The sequence below is a fragment of the Tinamus guttatus genome, unplaced genomic scaffold (assembly GCF_059628265.1).
Source record: "Tinamus guttatus ecotype Peru unplaced genomic scaffold, ASM5962826v1 Tinamus_guttatus_pri_ptg000367l, whole genome shotgun sequence".
Taxonomy (NCBI): domain Eukaryota; kingdom Metazoa; phylum Chordata; class Aves; order Tinamiformes; family Tinamidae; genus Tinamus; species Tinamus guttatus.
The window spans coordinates 797,419-818,512 of record NW_028288901.1 but is presented as its reverse complement, the minus strand read 5'-3'; the positions used below and the strand labels follow the sequence as shown (position 1 = coordinate 818,512).

Here is a 21,094-nt window from a genome sequence, read left to right as displayed (position 1 = left end):
TATTTTATTGACCAAATTTACATTGCATTTCTGATTAGTAGAAATTGAACTTTTTTTTTCGAATTTACAGATAGTAGTGAATTCCTTGCTGATGACTGCAGTATAATTGCTGGTGGAAGCCTTACAGGTTGGCATCCTGATTCTGCTGCTGTGCTATGGAGGAGAATCTTGGGAATTCTTGGCGATGTGAACAACATACAGTCTCCTAAAATCCATGCAAAAGTTTTTGGGTATCTCTATGAGCTGTGGTATAAACTTGCAAAGGTATTGTATACAATGTTTACTTTAATGATAATGATTTTTTCATTTGTTGTAAGAATGATTATTAGTTTGGATTTAGAAATAGCATCTAGGACATAAGGGTGATTTTTGGGTGATTCTTTCATATAGATAATTTTATAGGCATTTCAGTGGGTATCCCCAATAACATGTTCCTCTTCAGTGATTTTAAATAAGATTTTAAATGAATTATTTGAAAAGGGGTGATGAAACAGTGGCAGAGAAAATAGAAGTGTAGCCTAGAATATCATCAGTGTTGGTGCTCAGCATAAAAATCCATTGTATGTCTAAAATGACAATTGCTTAGCATGTGGGGAAGCATTGTCAAACAATCTTTGGTAGTTCTGGTTTCTGTAAAAATCCAGTGTGTACCACAGGGTTTAGTACTTTTGATAGAATAAATAAAATGGAAAAGCAATCATTAGAATGAAAGAACTATTTTTGGCTAAGTTACTGTTTTTATTATCCTTTTTGTTTAAAACATCAGATAAGAGACAACCTTGCTATAAGTTTGGACAATCAATCTACTCCCTCTCCTCCTGTTTTAATACCTCCTCTCAGAATATTTGCATCGTGGTTATTCAAGGTAAGCTGCATTTTAGGTTAATGTTTCCTACTGTATTAATACTGAAACTGTACACATTTAGTTCCATGATTCTTAATTCTCACAATCTCTGAGACGATGGATCCCCTCCAATGTAGGTGGACTTAGATTAGTCCACCTAATCTAAGTTACCAAAGCAGTTTTCTTCTGTTTACTATTTGTACGGAGTCTGTTTTAGTAAAGAAATGCTTTAGACTTGCTCTATAGAAAGTCTTGCTGAATATTCAGCCTTATGTTAACTGGCTGGTAGAAGAGATGAGTTGGTACAAAGTCTTTGCTCTTTTCAGGCAACCACCCTGCCAAATGAATATAAAGAAGGCAAACTTCAGGCGTACAGGCTGATCTGTGCCATGATGACGAGACGTCAAGATGTTATGCCAAATTCAGATTTCTTGGTTCATTTTTATTTCGTGATGCACCTTGGCCTAACAAGTGAAGACCAGGTATAAACTTGAAAAAATATTCTATTACGAATAGATGTGTCTGTATACTGTGTGCTGATGGGAATGTCTGTATTTGAAGATCTGGGGTAGAAAGGAAGAAAAGCTTTGCAGAAAAATATATGAAACTATCCTGTAGCTTAATATCCTGTGTAGCCTAATGTATTCTTATCTTAAAGTATATAGCATTTTTTTCCTCCTTTGTCGTGACTTTCTCATTGCTCTTTAGGTTGTAAGCTTTTAAATATCTTCTTCTTATGCCCTTTCACAAGTCATCTCTTAGAAATCCCAACTGTGTTAAGTTTCTTTTTACTTTCACATTAAGAATAATTTAATAAGGAATTAGTGGGGTGCAAAAAAAAAAAAAAACAGTTTAATTTAAAGGATCCCATTGCTAAATGGCACTTACTGCTTTTGCTATCTGGTATGTGATGTAGTGTTTTTGTTCAGATTTAATCAAGAAGAACAGATTTACTCAGAAGAACAATCCCTTGTATGCTGAAGTGTCAAGATCCATGTAAACATCAAGCGTGTATCTGGCACAAAAGTTTGATTTGTGACTTATTATCACAACTGTATCAGAGATTTGATATTTTTGCCTTGGGTTCTGTATAACCTTAAAGAGCTCTTGTCCATCCATATCATAGGGTTAATAGATGAGTCAAGCTGGTTGTATTGGAAATGTTCATATGCTGGGTTGGTATAAACCCATGTGCTACGCTGCGTGTTTGACCAAAGTGTTTACATTTTGGTTTTGCTGAAATGAGCATCTGTTATGTCCAAATAACCTAATGTGCCTTCAGAAGGCGTGTGGCTATGGAGCTGGTGCTCCCCGAGCTGCTGCCCAAGGTGCTCTCCTCTTTGCGTTCCTGACAAGTTCAGGTAGATGTTCCTGCTTCTTCCCTCCTGTTAGAGGTTTTTCCTTCTGTTGCAGGGCCTGAAGACAATATCAAGTTCTAGACACCCTCCTGGGCAGTGGATGGGCTTATGAGTAGTGTCTGCTCATATTCCTTCTAGTGTCCTTTGCCAGTGCTGGCAACAAGGTCTTCCAGAAGTACTTTTGACCTGTTCTTCCATAGACTTTTCCCCCTGCAAAATTGGTCCTTCAGGGGTGCTTATGGTGGTCATTTCATCTTTTACCTGGTATGGAAGGGACCACAGCAGGATTTTTAAATGAGAAGTGAGAGGGAAGGTTGTTTTGTTGCTCTAAGAAGGAGCTGCCATCAAGACATTCTGTTTCTTTGTATTAGTGTCACTTGTGGATCCACCTGTAGCAGTTTGGCCTGATCTTAGGCTGCACAGTGGGACAGACTACGCGGAGGAAGATGAGGGGAAAAATTCATTAAGATAGAAGATTATGTGACCACAGAAACAGCTAGGTACTCATAATGGGAAAAAAAAAAACTATAAGGAATAGATTTTAAGTAGGATTGACGATATTGGAAAACACTTGTATGTTTTCTTTAGTGTTAGGAGGGATGGTTTGTGCTGAGGAGAGCTGCTGTCGTGCTGGGCTCCGGCAGAGGGCGCGCGGCCCCTGCAAACAGCCTTTCTGCTTGTGCCAGAACCCCTGTCCTCAAGGTGCCTGCAAGGCTCGTGTTGAGCCAGTGGGAAACAACCTACGTGGATACGGTTATTCTAGTTGTAACCAGGCTTAGTTACACGCAGGCCTGATGAAGACCTGTCCTCTTGCTTGACAAGTGCCAAGGGGCTGATGCTTTGAAGGGCCTGAAAGCTCCGTTTCCCTTGATCGGAGGTCAACATGCCACCCAACTTGGAGCTTTTCCTGAGTGTTTTGATCTGCACATCGTAACAGCAAAACATGGATATTTTGACATATTCCAAGACACCTCCTTTCTAATCTTCCAAGGCATGTGTTTAGCAAGGCATGCTTTTTTTCTTAAAGCAGGCTTGCATCAAGCTTTCATATTATGAAAAGTAGTAAAGTATTAACTCCCTTTCCTGCTGTAGCTGGCTTTGCACAAAACCTGTGTTGATTCTCTCTGGATTGCTTGTTGTTTTGCTGGTGCTTTTTGTAGGAAAGTCAAAGTTCTTACTACAGTTATACAAGCGAGTGTGTGAGCTGTGATTTGCCTGGGTGTAGGCCAGTAACATTCTCATGGAAAGATGATAATCCTAAAGACTTTTAATATTATCCTCCATGCTACTCTCGTGGCCTTTTCCCCACTGTACTACCAAATAAAATTCTTCATTAGAAGGGTAAAGACTGGCAGAAGAGAGCTGCATTGGCAAAAATATGTCAAGGCATTTTAGCAAGGTAATAGGGGTGCTCTTGAAATATTGCCATTCTAGACCAACTCTTGATTATTTGTACTACTCCCCTTTCCTTTCTTCACAACTGCATTATGCTAGATTTACATTTTTCTTCTTGGGATAAAGGAGGAAAATCTAAATCAAACTTCCTTTTTCTTTTTTCTCAGATTCAGTTTTGTCACTCAAAATAAAACCCCAGCAAATTTTATGTAGTAAACTGTTTAAGAACTCTGCAGCATTCTGATTTTGCAAAGATACTGTCCATTAAAAATAAGCCAAGTAAGCAGATTTTCTGAGATAACATCTAAAAGTCCTGGCTGCTTTTGCAACAACCAGAAAGCCATAAACACCTGCCACTTCTTCCCCTGTTTGTGGTTTGTAGGAGTGCAAGGGGAGGGCACCTCTGGCCACACTCCGAACGTTTCTGGATGGCCAGAGCAGAGCTCCAATAAAAGATTCCTCTGCAACCCCAGAGCCTCCTGGCCTCAGGTGCTCAGTTCACGTGGCCAAGGGCTGCGGAGTCTCTAGATTCTCAGCATTTCCCTAATGCAGTTCAGATTTCAGACAGGGTGCTCTGTGCTGGAGAGCAGAAGGGCTTCATGTCCCCACAGGAACCTGTGATAACATCCCTCTATATTCAGACCTCCTGGATTTTTGCCTGTCTGCTTGCTCAGTGGGTGCTTCAAGACCTTGAAAACAAGGTAGCACCCACTACCAAATCAAAGATGAAGGAATAGAAAGTGGAGATGGAGAGGATTCGAGACATATGTTGTTTTTGTGTACACGTTTCCGTGACGTGGACACATTTCTCCCAACTGCTAAGCTCTTGGCACTGTTTTTTCGTAACAGGTTTCTGGATCTTGTATTTTACTTCCTGCAGAACCACTTCCCGTATGGAAACTAATCAGTTTTTTTTTTTTTTAATGTGGTGTCAGTTGTTGATGAGTATTTTTGACCCCGTGTGTTTATATTGTTTTGGTCATTAGTGATAACTGTTCTGTTGATTTAAGCTTCTGGCCTTGTTGTAACTGGGATTTCAATCCTCGTGCAGGTTTACAACTTACCAATTAAGCATGCTCAAGGAATGAGGAGTATAGAGTGAAGGAAGACCCTAAACTACAGCTCATCCCAGGCTTTTGCAGATGCTTTGCACAGTGATGCTGCTCTTTTGTTCTTCCTTGGCCTGCTCTGTTTTTACCTTTTTTGCCCCTTGGTGGCATACTTGACCACGAGTTTCCTTCTTCCTCGGTTACAAAACTGTTTGAAGTATCAACTCCTGCTGCTTTGGAGCCTAAGTTCTCATTCAGTATGTTTTGTTATTTACACATTGCACATGCTGAGGGTAAGATCTGTTCCAAGCACAAATGGAGGAGTGTCTTGTACGAGGCAGAAGTGAGTCCGCTCTGTGAGAACAGCACATTGTGAAGCACACGTTGCATAGCACTCTGTTCTCACAGCTTCCAGTAGATGATGGTCATACACAACAAATACAATATACTGCAAAATCTGATACTCATTTTTCTTAATGATTTTTGGTATAAGCTGTTATCTGGTGACCCTGGTAGGGAAAAAGGTATATGGTTGGGCACCAGCCAAACATGGATCCTTACATTTCATAATACTGCAGAATGCACCTGCTCCCCCTTCCCAACCTTGTTTCTAGGATTTAACTTTTTATATACTGAAATAAACTTTTTCTTTGCTCAGATTGCTGTGAAATTCTCCAAATGTGAGAAAAACCTTCACTCGTGATGTCTCAGAGAATTTGCAGGCAGCACGAAACAATAGCTCTGAAATACCGTGTCCCGCTAGGTACCATGTGGCATTTTGAGATGTTATTTGTCTTGTTAAATGGGGCTATTGTGTCTGTTAAAATGAATTTCTCTAACTCCTTGTGTTTCAGAAGCCCTAACAGTCTATTACTAAAGCAGACAAAACCACTAATTTCTTTTGACAGAAGTGAACTACTGCTGCCTAGATTTTGTCATATGATTAACAAATCACAATTTTGTGGCAGCTGTATCTGGAGAAGTCTGTGGTGCGCAAAATTCAGTGACTTTTATTTCATTCAATAGAAACTTTAATTTTCAAGTCTGGTAGTACTACGGAATGAATTTTCTGCAAAGCAAACTTGCTATGAGGTTTGATTTGAGGCTATCAAGAAGTAAAATGATCTCCTTAGTGGGGGAGGAAAAAAATTTATCAGTTAAACTGGAGTCACCCTTTGGAGACTCTGTCTGCCAGGAATTTTCTATGCCAAGCTAATACTGGCAGTAGTCATGTCATTATTAAGACATGTGTGTGCGTTTCAGTATGTCTGCAAAAGGACTTGTGAGACAACATTTCAGATTAGAGAATGTCATAAAAAGATCCTGGATCGTTCCTTGGTCTCTGTTAATATGGGTCATGGATGTATTTTTTTAATTATTTATGTTTTTTTTGTTTGTGCTGTCCATGGTACCTTAATGAGCAGGCATGCAATCTCCCTTCCACAGGGAGATAAATCACATAGGCAAGATATTTCAGGAGTCTGTTGCCTTTCCACTAACAAGATTAAACTTCCCAGGTGTGGGGGGAAATTTGATCCGGTTTACGCAAAGAGGCTGGAAATTGGAGCCCCTTCCTTGCAGTGGAATATGGATCTACTTTGTGAGATTTCCTATTTGCTGAGCTCAAGCATAAATGTCTTGCTCTTAAGGCAGGCAGATGTTAGCAGAGCAATGGGAGGGAGCTTTTCTTACAGGAAAATCACTGTAGGGAGAAGCAACGGAAAGATGGATTAACCCAAGGTAATCGCGTTGACTATTTTAGCTCAGGTTTTTATGTGGCTACATAATTTATGAAAATTACAGTCAGAAACCTATTTTAATCCAAGTGTGATTATCAGTATTTTAGTTTCAATTTCTCTTGAAAAGGAAGATGTTTCCTTTTGAAACATTAATCTTAAAACACAAATCTTACATTACATGAGGAAACTGTTGTTATGGAATTAATCATAATGAAAATAGCACCGCTAATATAAAGAACTTCGATAAAGCACTAACTTGACTGTCTCAGTAGATAGCAGTTAAACACAAATGGAACTGCATTTATTTCAGTAGACCCTTTCTAGATGAACACAGCTATCTGGATGCAGAGAATAGGTGTCTCTGACATTACTACCTTCCTGCTCAAATGTATGTACTGTTTTCATTACTTGTCACTTTAAATTTCTCTGTTTTTTCCCCACTCCTCTGCATTTTGCTGCTTTGTATAAATTTTGGTGTTGGTAGAAAAATAAAATAATACATTTTGAATGAGTCTGAAATGAATACAATAGTATTCATGGCAAATGCAGCCCAACATTTCAAACTTGTCTCTTATCTCCTGGGATATACAAAAGAGCAATGCAAGAGAGTAGTTTGTGAAAAGCTCCCCTGGCACTCAGTGTTCAAGATTTAGCAATTAGCTTAGATGAGAGGAGATAGTGATGCAACTGAACTGCATCTAATTTGTCTATATCTACGTGTCTAATAGCAAACAGCTCTGCATGAAGTGAATAATTCTCTGCAACAATTGCATCATCTTCTCAGATGAGCGAAGTTGCCGTATACTTGGCAGTAGAGAGTAAGTCACAGCTGAATTACCTCCAGCTCCTTAGCTAAAAATAGTTGCTTAAATCTGTCTCTGCACTACAGTTGTAATAAACATGCCATTTTATAAAACCACTTAAAAAATCGTCGTGAAAGAATGAATGGGGAGAGCATTTTTATCAAAATCATTATTTTGATATATTAAAAAATTATAAAGGAGAGCTCAGCTAGAAATGCCTGAAACCTTCAGAATTAAAGTGATGATATCACTCATTTGTATTTGAATTATCAGTTGAAGTTCCCTTTCATGAACTCTCTTAGGTTGTGTTTAGAAACCCCCTGTTAAAGTTGAGCTCTTCTGCTGTCTCGCCTGTTAAGGACTGGCCCAGTCCACGCTCAGGGACCTAAAAAGAGCTTTTAGGTGTGTACAAGTGCATGGGAGTCACGGTGGACAAGCAACACAGTCTAGGCAAGGCTGAGGTCAGTGTTGGTCTGAACTTTTTGCCCTTTGAGCAACCAGCAGTTGCTTTTAAGTGCAGTTGTTCTCAATGCTAGAGCCTTGCTGCAGTGATTCCTGGCCCTACTTCCATCCTGGAAGTTCCTTCTGGAACTTGGCTTGACCAAAAATGGCATCCATGTGAAACCCTTTTCCTTGACAGAGATAATATTTATGCTGGTTGGGGTCTTGATGTGTTGTGTAACTCCTGTTTCACCTGCATCTGGGGCATCCTCTGCATCTAGGGGCCATCTGGTCTCAAGACTTGGGGTCTCCACCTTCCCTCGTGGCCTCTGTCGCACTTTGGGCGGGATGTTGTATTGCTCCTGATGAGCTTTGTATGGAATTCCTCAGCTGTAACGGCCAAAGGGCACGAGGCCTCTGCTTCCCCGAGGACAACAGGGTGCGTGTGGATGTGTTGAAGGACCGAAGCGCACGGCGTGTGTGCCCGGAGCTCCGTCACCAGCACCTGAAGTGCCCTCCCTCTGCTAGGGCCTGAAAGGCTCTTGGATCGCATGTGTCCTGCTGCCAGGTTCATGTGCATGTGGTCTTCGAAGGGGTAACCAGGTTACCTCCTCTAAGGTCTAAGCTCAGGAGACACTCAGCAAATGTTTGTACAATGACAACTCTCATCCTGTCCCCCTGAAGTCAAAGGGCAGTTTTCTGGACAGGCTTTCCCACTTTTGGTTCAAGTTCAGGCTTGTACACTGAGTCTCACCACCCTCACCTCCAGGGTGAACCAAACTGAATTGGGGCTCTATTTGATTTTTAAATATAGTTTTCAGATGATTTCCATTCAAAACTGCTGAGAGGCCCGAGGAGGCAGATCATGAGGCTGCCTTCAGGTGGGATGCAGGAGAGAGGGCCTCACGATTTCTGCTCAGTTGATTCTTCTCACGTTTGGTATCACAGAGATCTGTCTGCCCTGAAGTGCCCTCAAAGGCACTTCTAGCCCACGCATGTCTCCGAGAACCAGGCAGAACAATCAGTATTTTTCTGACACCTGATGAGCTATAAGAGCAGCAGGAACAAAAATGCTTCGGTCTTTCCCAAGAACATCCATTTCTTTTGTTATTTCTTTGAATTTGCTTTTGAATGTTTTTCAGGAAAGCCGGTTTTGTTGCAGTTCCTAGTTTGACTTAAGGAAAGTTATCACATGTTCTTGTGTCAGGATTTTTAAAATGTTCCTTGAGAGAGCTTGGAGCAGTTCAAATAGTCAGAATTGCTTCATGTTGCTTGTGATTAATGTGCTCCTGTGTAGCATAAAAATATTTTGTCTTCATTAAGTAGGTTTTGGATTATTGACATCTAACTCATGTTAAATGTTTACTCACCAGCTTATTCATGGTTTTATATACTGAGGGGTAGGAGCTCTGCTTGGTAATCATGATGCTACCAGACTTCCTTTCTTTTCCTCTGAAATATTTCTAAATCCCACAAACCCATTGACTACAGTAAGGCTATGACTCCTTGCAAAGATATTCCAAATACCTGTTTTGCAGGATTTATTTTTTCAAGAGGGCTTTAAACTCTTCTTCCTTTGAGCTAAGATACCAAGAAGTCAGTGAGACTTCGTGTTACTATTAGCTTAACCCGAATGTTGTTCTCACTCAGGTTATCAGGGTGAAACTGAGTATCCTTTCAGGCTGCATTATACCTCCAAGTAGCTTCTTCAGTACAAGCATTGGCAGGACACTCGTGCCTGGGTTTTGTAGAAATATCAGAAATATTTTCCCCAGAGCTCTGTATACCCATTCTTATAATACTGCTTTCTCATCTCAGCATCTTACTCTGATGCTCACTTGTTTGCCTGTTGATTTAGCCTCTTTTGAGAGATGAACTGATTGCTGTTATTGCAAGTGGAATTTAGCAAACACTGACAAAAATTAAGAAAAAAAGCTACTGACAGAAGTAAAAAGTTGTCCAAAATATTTGTCACTAATCATCTGTTTGCCTTGGTTTTGCTCTGTGTCATCAGTTCAAGAGTTAAAACTCAGGGGAGTGTTCTGACTGTGAAGACTCTAAACTTACATTGAGAAAGGAGGAGCCAAGTACAATTTAAGTCTATCCTGGAAGGTTTCTCTGTCTTTGAATCTTGCTGTATAGGGCTTCACCTTGAACCAGAATTAAAAGAAAAATGTCAATCTAAAAGCTGTCTTAGGAGTAATTTGTTGTAGTACCTCTTGCCCAGTGCTCACTGCTCTCCAAAGTGTATGAAAGAAACTCCTGGTAGCTCTGCCCTAACTGCTCCATCTGGTTAAGGGAGGGGAATTTTGATTTGGCAAAAAACTTTACTGGAAATGGTTGCCAAGAGGTTCTGGGATTTCCATCCTTGGAGATGCAGGGAGCATGAGTGGGTCTAGCTGTGAGCAACCTGCCTCACTGGGCTGCCTTTGACGAAAAGATTGGACTGAACCTTTGGAGGTCCCTTCTCACCTAAGCGAGTCTGTGATTTTAGGTGAAATAAAAATGAAATAAATATATATTTTTTTTTACCTGAGAAGTGAGCCAGCAGAGTTTTGTAGTTAATTTTAACAAATTGGGAAATGTGTGAACTACACAATTTTCCTGTCTTGCCAGAGCCTTTTTGGATGAGGATGTGGTAGTCAGAAGATGGTAAAAATACAGACTCAAGAAATTTTCCCTGGCTATCTGTCTCTTTCATAGAAAGAGATTGTGCTGATGCCTTTTTAAGTTTGATGATGTTAAGGGCAAAAGTAACTTGAAAAATGGGGGAAAAATCCCAGTAGGCTAGCAGATGTCCTCGGTGATTGAATTTCAGCACATACAGATTGGATATATTTCATCAGGCAGACCCGTAAAAGCCAGCAGAATGCTGTACAGCTGAAGACAAAAGTTACCAGCAAAAATGTTTAGTTTGGTTCCTTTTATAGTAAAAGGAATGGCTTAAAGATGAAATATCTTACCAAAGAAGATGGTGGTATTAATTATATCTGCTAATGTGTTCTGCATGGTTGTCTGTGAACCTTTTAATTTATTTAAAATACACTGTCCCTAATTATGGAAAGGAAGTTATATTAATTGCATGGTAAGCTTATGCAGGAGCAATGACTGTGGCAAGTGGTAGGTTTCTTATGAGATTGCTTATTTATAACCCGGGCTTTTTTGTAGTGCAGTTACTTCTGGAGAAGCCCTCTTTAGGATCTCTTTGTATTAACCTTCATTAGAGGTTCTGAAATAAAAAATAAATAAAAATATTTTTTAAAAGAGTACTTGTAGGAACTTAATAGGAAGATGTAAAAGCTGACCCCAAGATGCAGAGCAGGGTGCAAAAAAGCTTAAGCTGTAAGCAACAAAGCTTAGAGTCCTGTGTTGTTGGTAATGATTTTTTCCTTACCTTCCCCCACATGCCACTTTCTGTAGGGCATTTCCCTGTGTTATCCCTACTTTGCGGGCACGTTGCGCTTGAAAAAGAAGTGTCTTACAGGGCATTGCACTTCCAGTGCAGAGCACAGCCCAGCTGCTGCTCCACATGCTGGGTGCCATCCAAGCCCTGCGTCCCCTGCTTGTCCCTGGTGGGGTATGTCCCAATTGCAGGTGGCCAAGCATGAGCTGCCCGGTCCAGCAGGAGGAAAGGGGACCCTTCCTTGTGCCACCTGAAGGAGCTCAGAGTTCGGGCACAATTTTGGTATTTAGACTCATTTTTGAACACTCTTGTTCCTTTGGAATGGCTTTCCTCCCACCCAAATACTTTATCTGTTTTGCCCGTCTCAGCTGTATTCCAGGCACGCTCCCCTTGTAGCCCTCCTCGTGAGGCTTTTTGGGCTTCTGGCCCACATAGAAATAAGTACTTTTTTTTTGAAATAGAGAGGATCACTTCCATCCCTTCCCTCTGCCAGTTTGCTTACACCTGATCTCCCCGGTCATCTTTGCAGCATTACACTCTCCCCCGACAGGTTTCTTGTTCACACATTCCTGCAAGGCTGTACATGTTTTGTCACCCTTCATTTTCGGCGCTTTCTTTTATTTCCCTCCTTTTCCTCTGCTTATTTTAATTGTGCTCTTACTTCATATGCAATTCTGTTTCTCTGCATCAGAAATATTTTAACTTCTTGTTTATCTGTTGTCTTTAAAACATTTAGCAAGGTTACATGACTTACCACATTTGCACTTTTTTTTTTTTTGCTCTTATGTGCAAAACAACACTTTCATCTACATGTCAAATCAGTTTTCTTGATAAAGTAAAAAGTCTGAAGAGCTCATTTCAGCCTACTGCGATGGCTACTCTGTCTTCCTGCCCAGGCAAGTGCTCATCCTGCAGTGCTGCAGGGTGTCCCTTTTCACAGGTGCTCTCAGTCTCATGTTCCCTTTGCTAAAACCTCTTTTCCTGCAAATTGCCAACCCCAAGCTCTATTGCTATTTCAGTACTGTCATGTTAATATCTTAAAATCAGATATTTTTAAATGGTCCAGCCAAAGAGATTTGAGAAAAGAGTGAGTCATCTCAATGTTTTGAGCAGTGCCACCAAATAACTATTTTCTTGGTAATGTATCTGTAACAAATGTGCATTCAGATACTTCCCTGTTGCATAAACTTAACGTATTTCTTGCGATTTGGAATCTGTCCTTAGTGCCAGTGGTTTCCTAGGTTACAAAAATACAGAACATGCTTTACAAATGGGAAAAACTTAATCATCTGAAGCAAATAGATTTTTTTTATCTTGTCCTTTAATAAGGCATCATCTGAGCATTGCTGCACAAGCACTAGAAGGGTTTTGAGTTATTAATATAGTTTCAAAAGAGAGAATGGAGGCAGCAGTTGACAGCAAGGGATTTATTCAGCAATTTTGCATTTGCAAACAACCCTACTCATGTTCTCCAAATTGAACATGTCATCCAGGTTTTTAATGCCTCTCCCCGTTGTATGCAATCACAAGATACTTTAGCGAATTTAATTATTTTGGAGAGTAGATTTAAATGACAGATTCAGATCCTTTGTTTTGATTTGGCTTTGACAAACTATTCCTGGGGCTTTTTCAATGTGTTGAAGTACTTCTCAATTTTTTATTAGAATTTAATTTTTGGCAAGTTAGCTCTTACCCTAGGTATTCTTACATTTTAGATAACTTAGATTCAATAAATGAGAGTGATTGTTCCTTTAAAACCCAAAAAGGAAAATAAAGGCTTTACTGTTTAAGTCATGTTTAAATTAATCATTTTTCTGGCTTCTAAAATCTAGCACTTAATGCTGTGGATCTCAGTGCAGAGCAAGTGAACTTTAAGTGAAAAATCCATGTTGTTCCTGTTAGGGGACAATTGGAAACGTGATCAAGGCAGATGGCAAGCTATTTGGTTACACCTGCAATCTGCGAAGGCTTGCACAGAAATTAGGCAAAGAATATTTTTGTAATTGCCCTTTCAATGAACTTGCATGAATTTTTTTTTTCTTCCACTTACTCAAAGGATGTTGATGACCTTATTTGGATTTACTAGATTATCCTATATTGAAATATTATGCCATTTATAGAGTTAATCCACTTGAGATAGAGTTAATCCATTTGAGCTGGACATGCCTGTGATTGCCCCCTACTCTCCCCTCCTCCCCATTTTTAACACTACGGTGCATCATTTGGAATTGAAATAGTCCATAATGGTTCTTTTTTTCACTTTTCTTTAACAACATGAACACTAAATTATAGCTGTGCAATTATGTAAACAATAGAAATGCTTCCAGAATGAACACTTCCTTTTAAATTTTCATTTTGTGTAATTGCTGAAAGGTTTGGGGCCATAATAAACCAAAATTATTTTACACATTTATCGTTCTAAAGGTCAATTATGGAAGAAGTAAAGGAACAACACTGTACCAAATGAGTAAACCAATTTCTATTGCCATCACCATATGTTTTTCTTATTGCTTGTGTTTTTCCAGTTACTGTGTACACAGCATTCAATTAAAGTGATTCATTTACTAGACTGTAAGCTGCTGAACACAGTTTACATTTATAGAGCAGGGCTTTGAGGGGAAGGAAACAACTTGCCTCTGTTTGAATTACCTGATTTTTGCAGGATGGCTGATAGCCCATATGTTCTCACTCGGTGCCTTTTGCATAAACCTGAAGCATTTGATAAACTTGCAATGCTACCAAAATGCTCCACGGAGCTGGGCTTCAGTTAGTTGTGGTGTCCTCAACATGGCCTTGCTGAGAAATAGGGGAAAACGCACCAAAATTCATCAGGAAAGGCCTTGGAAAGGGGTGGTTGCTTTCCAGCCTGCTCTGGATCTGTAACAGCAGGTTCTGAACTGGACTAATTAAGGTCACTAAAGCTCCCACAAATTGATTCTGGAGGGTCTCGGTGAAAAATGGGCATGGAAACTCCTGGAAAGCCAGGCTGGAGACAGGCTGTGACACTGCTCTTCCCCAACAGCTTCCTTCATGTCTGTGGTATCCCTGGAGCTTATGGGCTGTGTAGTAAATTCATATCTTTAAAACTTCATAACAAAAAAGGAAAAGGATTATTGAGAGTTATTTCAGTATCTTTCCAAAATAAGTGTTAAAAAACTTTTTCCTCTTTTTTTCAGAATGTAATTTATTTAGTAGCATTTCTTTTAAACAGCAAATAGGGTATTATGTGCAACCAAATTCCTAACAGTTTTTGGAATAAAAGTTTTGTTGCAGGTTATGTTGGATGTTAAAACGGTTATTTATGCTACACTAATTTCATATGTATTAATGGTTTAACATAATGGTTGTATAATGATTTTTTTTTCCTCCTGTTTTCTAACTGCTGTGTACGGTGTTTTTAATTAAGTAGTACCTACAGTTGTCTTGAATTCTGTGAAGGAGGCTACACTTGGGCTCCTGTGCAGGTACAGCTTTGCATCAAAACAAGCCCCCCAAAATAAGTGTTCATCCAGTCCTTGCAGACATTCGGTAGCTTCCCAGGTCCTTATTTTGGTGAGGTTTTCGGGTTTTTTGCCTGTAAAGGAGAGTGAGTGTTAGCTGTGCCCTGGACGGAGGGAAGTGCTGGAGGCCGGGCCCATTGGGCCCACACTGCTCCGCTGTGGCGCGGCCTGCGCCGCCACGGCCGCTTCATGGTCGCCAGTGTCAACAGCCCCGTGCTCCCATCTGCTGCTCCCCGCAGAGCCCGTGCCCGACGGTGCCACGACCGAGCAGCCCCGTACCTGGCCCCGCCGGTAATTACAGGTGTGCGGTGCCCAGGGGAGCCTGCGCGTTAATCAGCCGCTTAATTATAGCAAAGGGGCCTCTTTTGTTCTACCCAGCGCTGGAGTTTTCCACCCGCTTTACGAGCGGCTGCATCCATCTGCTCCCTCTTTTTGAATGTTTGCATTGACTGTTATTGACTTTAAAATGTATCAAAGGAAGTGATTAAAACTAGTTTAAACATTAACTCGAGTGGCGTTTTAGCTTATACAGGGAAGCGAAAGCATTATCTGGTACAATGTTAAAATTGAATGTTATTTATCTGGTAATATCTGAAATATATAACCCTGTTTATTATTTCATAAGATTTCGTGTTACTGCGGTAAATCTCCTTTAATAGAACAATAAATAGATTTTGTCCAGGTGTTAGCAGTGCTTAGAGAAAATACCAACATAATTAGAGCATATCTGCAAAGGGAGAAAGGTGAATTTGATTTCTCTAGAAATGGACCATAAAGACACATTCTGGTGCAAGTCTTTTTTTTTTTTTTTTTTTTTTTTTTTTTGAACACATAAGAGCAGAAGAACGATAGATGAACATGGAGGAGCTGTTTTCCTTCCCTTTGAAATTTTAATAAGAAGACAAATAAGTGTGAGCTCCATATAGAAATAATTTTGTAATATTGGAGTAGCGCTACGTGGATTTTATGCTGAACTTTCAACCTAATGCAACCATGTAGATGGGAAATCTCAACTCATCCAGAAGCTTTATGCTGCTCTGAAGACGCTGTGAGGAACTGAAGGACAGAAGATGTTCAAGTTGAAATACCCATCTCTCATGATGTGTATCAGAGCAATTAGGAGAGCAAAGATGGGATTAGTAGTTATTCTTACAGGTATATTGCTTCTCCTTTAAAAAAAGCATGTTCTTTAAAGAGTGAATAAACATCTTTTGCCCCTAAGGCTTATCTGTATTTGTTATTTAGAAGAGGGTTACATAATAATCAATCCAGGTAGCATAGGTTTCTCTGTTCCTGTGCCGTGTGTAATCACTTTTTGCATTTGACATCCATGTATTTCTCAAATAAGCTAGAAAAAAATCCATGTATGCTGGAGCAAAATAGCAGCAGTGAGCAACCTGTTGCAGGGCGGTATTGTCTTGAATTCCCTCAGGGAAAAGCGGACAATTATTTTTATGGCTACAAAATTTTGAATAATCTGTTTTTAGGTAATGCCTAATTTTCAGAAGGTGTAGAACTTCATCTTAAAACATTCAAATTATAAAACAATTTTAGAAAAAGAAATCTTATTTAGCAAGGAAACACTTTTCTTACTGGATGCATCTGCAGAGTGAAGTAGTAGTTGTTATAGGATAATAAATTATACAGAAAGCTGTGTGACTCTATGAAATGCTGCCTATCACTTTGAGTATGGAGCCAGCAAATTACAAGGCCAAATCTTCACGAGAAGAGCGTGTCTTTTGGGGGTTGCTTGTTCGTTGGCTCTTTCTAAAGAGGTGATTTCTCTCTCTCTCCTTCAGGACATCCTAAACACTGTCATAAAGCATTGCTCGCCTGCATTTTTCTTCCTGGGCTTGCCCGGCTTTACGATGCTGATGGGAGACTTCATCACGGCCGCGGCCAGAGTGCTCGGGGCGGACGCGCCGCAGGTGAGTGCGGCCGTGCCGGGCGTCCCCGCTCCCCGGGCGCGCGCGGCTGCTCCCGGGCCTCGGATTTCCACACTCCAACAGGTGTGTGCTCATTAGTGCAACGTGAAGCCGGGCTCTCGGGGCAGCCACCGTGGCAGCTGATGTGTGAAACTGTAGATAAGGTGACGGGCTAGGATTGCAAAGGTGTTTCATCAAAAGGCCCAAGTGCAAGAAATGGTATCCTCGCTAACAGCGCGCTGCGTTTGCACACCAAAAGCACGACTTGCGTTTCAGAATCTCATTACCATTTTTCAGTAAGCAGATATTGAAAATATGGAGGGTTTTAGCAGTCCAGGCTTTCTTACCAAGTATCAGCACTCCTAGAAATGTATTTATAAATCCATTAAATTGATGAAGGAACAGTAAAATACCAAATTAACAATGGATAGCAAAATCAGTGTGAAGATCCTGGAAAAAATAAAAAGCAGGAGACCTTTTCTCTATATGAAATTGCAGTTCAGGAGAGCGCTTCCTGTATATCCTGGCCTTGTGTTCCTAGAGTCGTTCCTGGATTGGCAGCTAATGATCCTGCATGGGCTCGCAGAGATCTTCCTATTTCAGCAGGATTGAAACGGTGACTCTAGTTACACTTTTTCATTGTCCCTCAAGGAATTTGCAACCATTAATTTTCTGAAATCTGTTTAAAAAAGTGTTCTCAGCCAGTAAATTACCGATCCAAATCTTGAAGTGCTAATAAGAAGTGAAAATTTAATTTTCCATAGAAAGTCTTTTTAAAAAGCCTCTCTTCCTCCCACAAGTATAGAACTTGTGTACCGTGTGCTAATTTTCAGCGTTATGGAAAGTCATGTAGCAGTAATTGCATTTATAGCTCTTTGCCCTATAGCTTTTGACAGATTTATTGAAATGGGAATCTCCCTACGTGTTTTTATTATGTGCATAGTTAATTCTAGTGCAGTTCTAGGTATAGGAGATTTATGAAGTAAAAAAGTGTTTTGAGAAAAGTTGAAAAGCAGAAAATAGACTTTGGGAAGCAAGAAGGGAGCATTTATGCCATTGTATGAAAAGTGTTTGAATTTCCTGCTGCAGGTTTGCAGTGAAGCAATTAGGAAGAGTGACGTGGTCAGCTATATGCATGTGTGAGAAAAGCTGAATTTTTAAACCTGATTTGCTGGTAGAGGGGATGGTGTGGGAGAACTGAAGAGGAGGGAATAGGTAGGAAAGAAAAGGTTTGTAATGACAAACCGTGTCAGTCGGCGATAAAGAAGACGTTACTGTTGTGATAACACTGCATACAAGCAGGTGAATGCATCTAGGACATAGACCTTACAGAAATGTATCCCTTTAGAGGTGGGTCTCAAAATACAAACCTCTATAACAGTGCATTCTTAATAAGATATATAACTGTGTAAAGGTAAGTATTTAGTAAAACAAATTTCAGAATTTGACAAGAATGTGTATTACAGGCTTTTCATATGTAATTTAAAAATATTTTTGAGATAACTATTCTTAATCTGTTTGGTCATTTAGTATGGGAATATAAGTAGAGTTCTATATATTTATTTTAAATTTTTGTGTGTCCTGTAGATGTACACCTACTTTTCAAACAAAGATTTCTATACAGAAAGCTTTAATTCTATCTTATATCCCTAAATCAACCCACGGATGCATGAAATAAGGCTAATTATCAAAAAAACAACATTAAGGCTTTTTGGCGCTTTCATCTTGGACTCTGCTTAGAGAGGGTCAATTCTGTACCTTTACATTTTCTAGCTGCTTGTGGTTTATAGCTAATAGTAGAATACTCTGCAGTGTATATAGCACGTGTTTATGCTCATTGCAGTTACAAAAGAAAAAGCCCTGTAAGCAGCACATTTCATCTATGTAGCTAGTATTTTGGCGTCTCTTTGGCCGCTATGTTCAAGAGCAGGCCTGAGGCCTTTCTGTAATAGAAATTAGTAAATTGAGGAAAAAGTAAAAGCCTTTTTCAGCTCAGCAAATAAAGCTGATTTTGGTAAGTATCTGACATACTTATAAGTGTTTCAGCTCAGATTAGCCATCGAATCACCAGTATTGGGGACCTCTTTGAACGCCCTGTAGCTTCCCTGCTTTTCCACCAGCAGGGTTTCTTTCTTTCCAAGGAAACCCCCCACACAGGGAGGTGTTGTGCATCCCATCCCATCATGGTGTATGGGGTAGGCTGTGGGACTACAGGAATTGCTCCCTTTCTTACACTCATGCCAGACCAGGGGCTCCCAAAAATATCTCTGTGGAAATAAGAGAAGTGAAAAAGGTAGTGTAGACATCAGGAAACAGGGTAATTGCACTGAAACGCATAGGTAGTATCTGCTTGGTACAGAAAGAGCTTTGCATAAGGTTCATAGGCAGAAAAACACTACAATAGCCCTGCAACAAAAAGCATGGAGAAAATAAGTGTTTACAAGTCACTGTACTGTTTCTTTCACTGCAGTTTTAAAGGGAAGAAGAAAGGCAAGAAGTAGGTAGTATCTACTAGCTCACAACTTAAGATGTTATTTGGATAACTTCATGAAGCTAAAATTGTGTTGTCATCCTCTTCCTTTCATAGGCCCCTCGTTCAGAAGCTCACACCATCCTTGGTTCTCTTGTTTGCTTTCCAAATATCTACCAAGGAACGCCGCTACTGCAGCCCATTTCAGAAGCCGTCGAGATCGTCACAGGAACTGCAGATGTAAAAGTGAAGTCACATTTCATTTGTAAATCTTTATGTAGCCAAGTATTTTTACAATTAAATCCATTTCTTTTTACTGTACACTTTTTCTTAAAAATAAACCCCTTTAAAAAAAAAACCCCACTTTTTCTTAAAAAAAAAAAAAAAACTCACAATATATGTTCTTATTTGATAAGCGTTGCTTTGCTTAAAATAACCATAAAATTAACAAAGCTTAAATAGTGCAAATTACATTTTATTTTCAAGGAGAGTGAACTGGCTATGATCAAATGCTATGTTTTTCAGCCAGATGCCTGTCAGTTCAATTCATTAAGTGTTGTTGGTGCTATTATTTAAAGGGTCTACTCGCTGTATCTGTGCGTAATAGTGATTGACTTGTCCTAAAGAGATGCAATTTGTGCATAAAGGGAGATTTTTTTTTGCCTTATTAATATTATAAGAAATCTGGGAGAATGTATTTACTGGGGCACCCTGCGGTCTTGATTGCACAACTGGAATTAAACCTTTGTAATTTAATAATTCACAGTAAGAGTCCTGGAGGGGAATAACAAAACTCTCTCCCATCCTCCCAGTGTGAAGCCCAATAAAAGGCACCTAGAATGTTGCCTGTAGTCCAAACCTGTCCTAGCAGTGGCCTAGCACCAATGTTGGTTGCCCTTTAGTACAGTAACTCATTTTTTTCAATGCTGGCCCAAAATCAGCCCCAGCTGTTGAGGAATCCCGAGAAGAGAAGGGAAGGGAATGCTGAGTATTTAACCTTGTCTATTCCACCTTTTGCTTTCTTAACCAAGTACAACTCAAGCCCCAGGGAAAAAAATCTAGGTTTAGAACCAGTGTTTTCTCTGGACCAGAATGCAGACTGAATTTGTCAAATGTGACTTGCTTAAAACTTAAACACCACCTGTTCAATTATCATATGTTGAATTATCAAATGCGGAATATGCAGTTAATAAATATATAGCAGCTCTGCAAAATAATTGGTTTCAATCTTGATTCTCGTGTGTGATTTTAGCTCAACTATTTATCCATAAACAGTAGTGTACTTTAGTGTAGCTTAGTGTACTCAGCAAATTGTGCTCCTTTGACAATGCAAAATTGATATGTAGTAAAAATACTTAGGGAAATGTCTCTCTAACTTGTGATCTTGTCAAACTTAATCAACTATAAATAAGAAGTATGAAAAAGTGCTTATTCTAATTGATTTTATTATTTTAGGGTTACCTCATAAATATTTTATTGAAGAATGCTACTGAGGAGCCAAGTGAAGCTGCAAGGTAAAATATTGAGTAAAAGAAACCGATTAGGAGTGCTAAAATGGCAGGAAAAAAAAAAAGATTAAATAAAGCAAAAGTTTCGCTTTTTCTTTCTGGAATCCTTTACATGTCCTTTACATGAAATCAAATCCTTGTTATAATATTCTTTGCCATATATTTAATTAAGAAAGTACAAATTTTACATGGGGCTTTGTTGGGGAGGTGCAAATCTTTCAAATGCATTTCTTTTAAGAGTTAACTTGAATGGCCAGTACATAATCTCACTAACATAAGGCAAATATAAAGACTGGGTATTTTTTACATATATCATTAAAGTGCTCTTACCTGTATCCTGCCCGTCTTCAAGAAGATACGTTAATCGGATTGCATTTTAGACCTTCAGAAATGTTCATACTTTTAACTGCTTCCACTTTGGGCTGCTATTTAAGGGATGAAGAGCCAGCAGGTGTGCAGAGGGTCTCTGTGGTGTCGGGACACTGAGCAGAACCCCCTGCTCTGCTGGAGGCCCCACAGACAGTCACCAGACGCGTCAACGGGGCTCCCCTCGCAGTGTTAGACCTCTCACCAGTGAACCTCGGGCTCGTGGAGACCAAGCGACTTCGGCGTGTCCTGGGGCCATGACCATAGCTTCTAACAAAGACATATTTATTTCT

At 39.8% G+C, this 21,094-nt stretch overlaps 1 protein-coding gene across 1 annotated transcript in view; it reads left to right on the top strand.

The window, feature by feature from the left end:
- RALGAPA2 (Ral GTPase activating protein catalytic subunit alpha 2) overlaps window positions 1-21,094 on the top strand; it is a 117,132-nt gene that overhangs the window by 47,023 nt on the left and 49,015 nt on the right. The window contains exons 22-27 of the mRNA XM_088530355.1: window positions 71-264; window positions 767-865; window positions 1,171-1,326; window positions 16,332-16,460; window positions 19,045-19,173; window positions 20,383-20,441. Coding sequence (XP_088386481.1) covers window positions 71-264; window positions 767-865; window positions 1,171-1,326; window positions 16,332-16,460; window positions 19,045-19,173; window positions 20,383-20,441 — 766 coding nt within the window. The remainder of the gene's footprint in view (window positions 1-70; window positions 265-766; window positions 866-1,170; window positions 1,327-16,331; window positions 16,461-19,044; window positions 19,174-20,382; window positions 20,442-21,094) is intronic.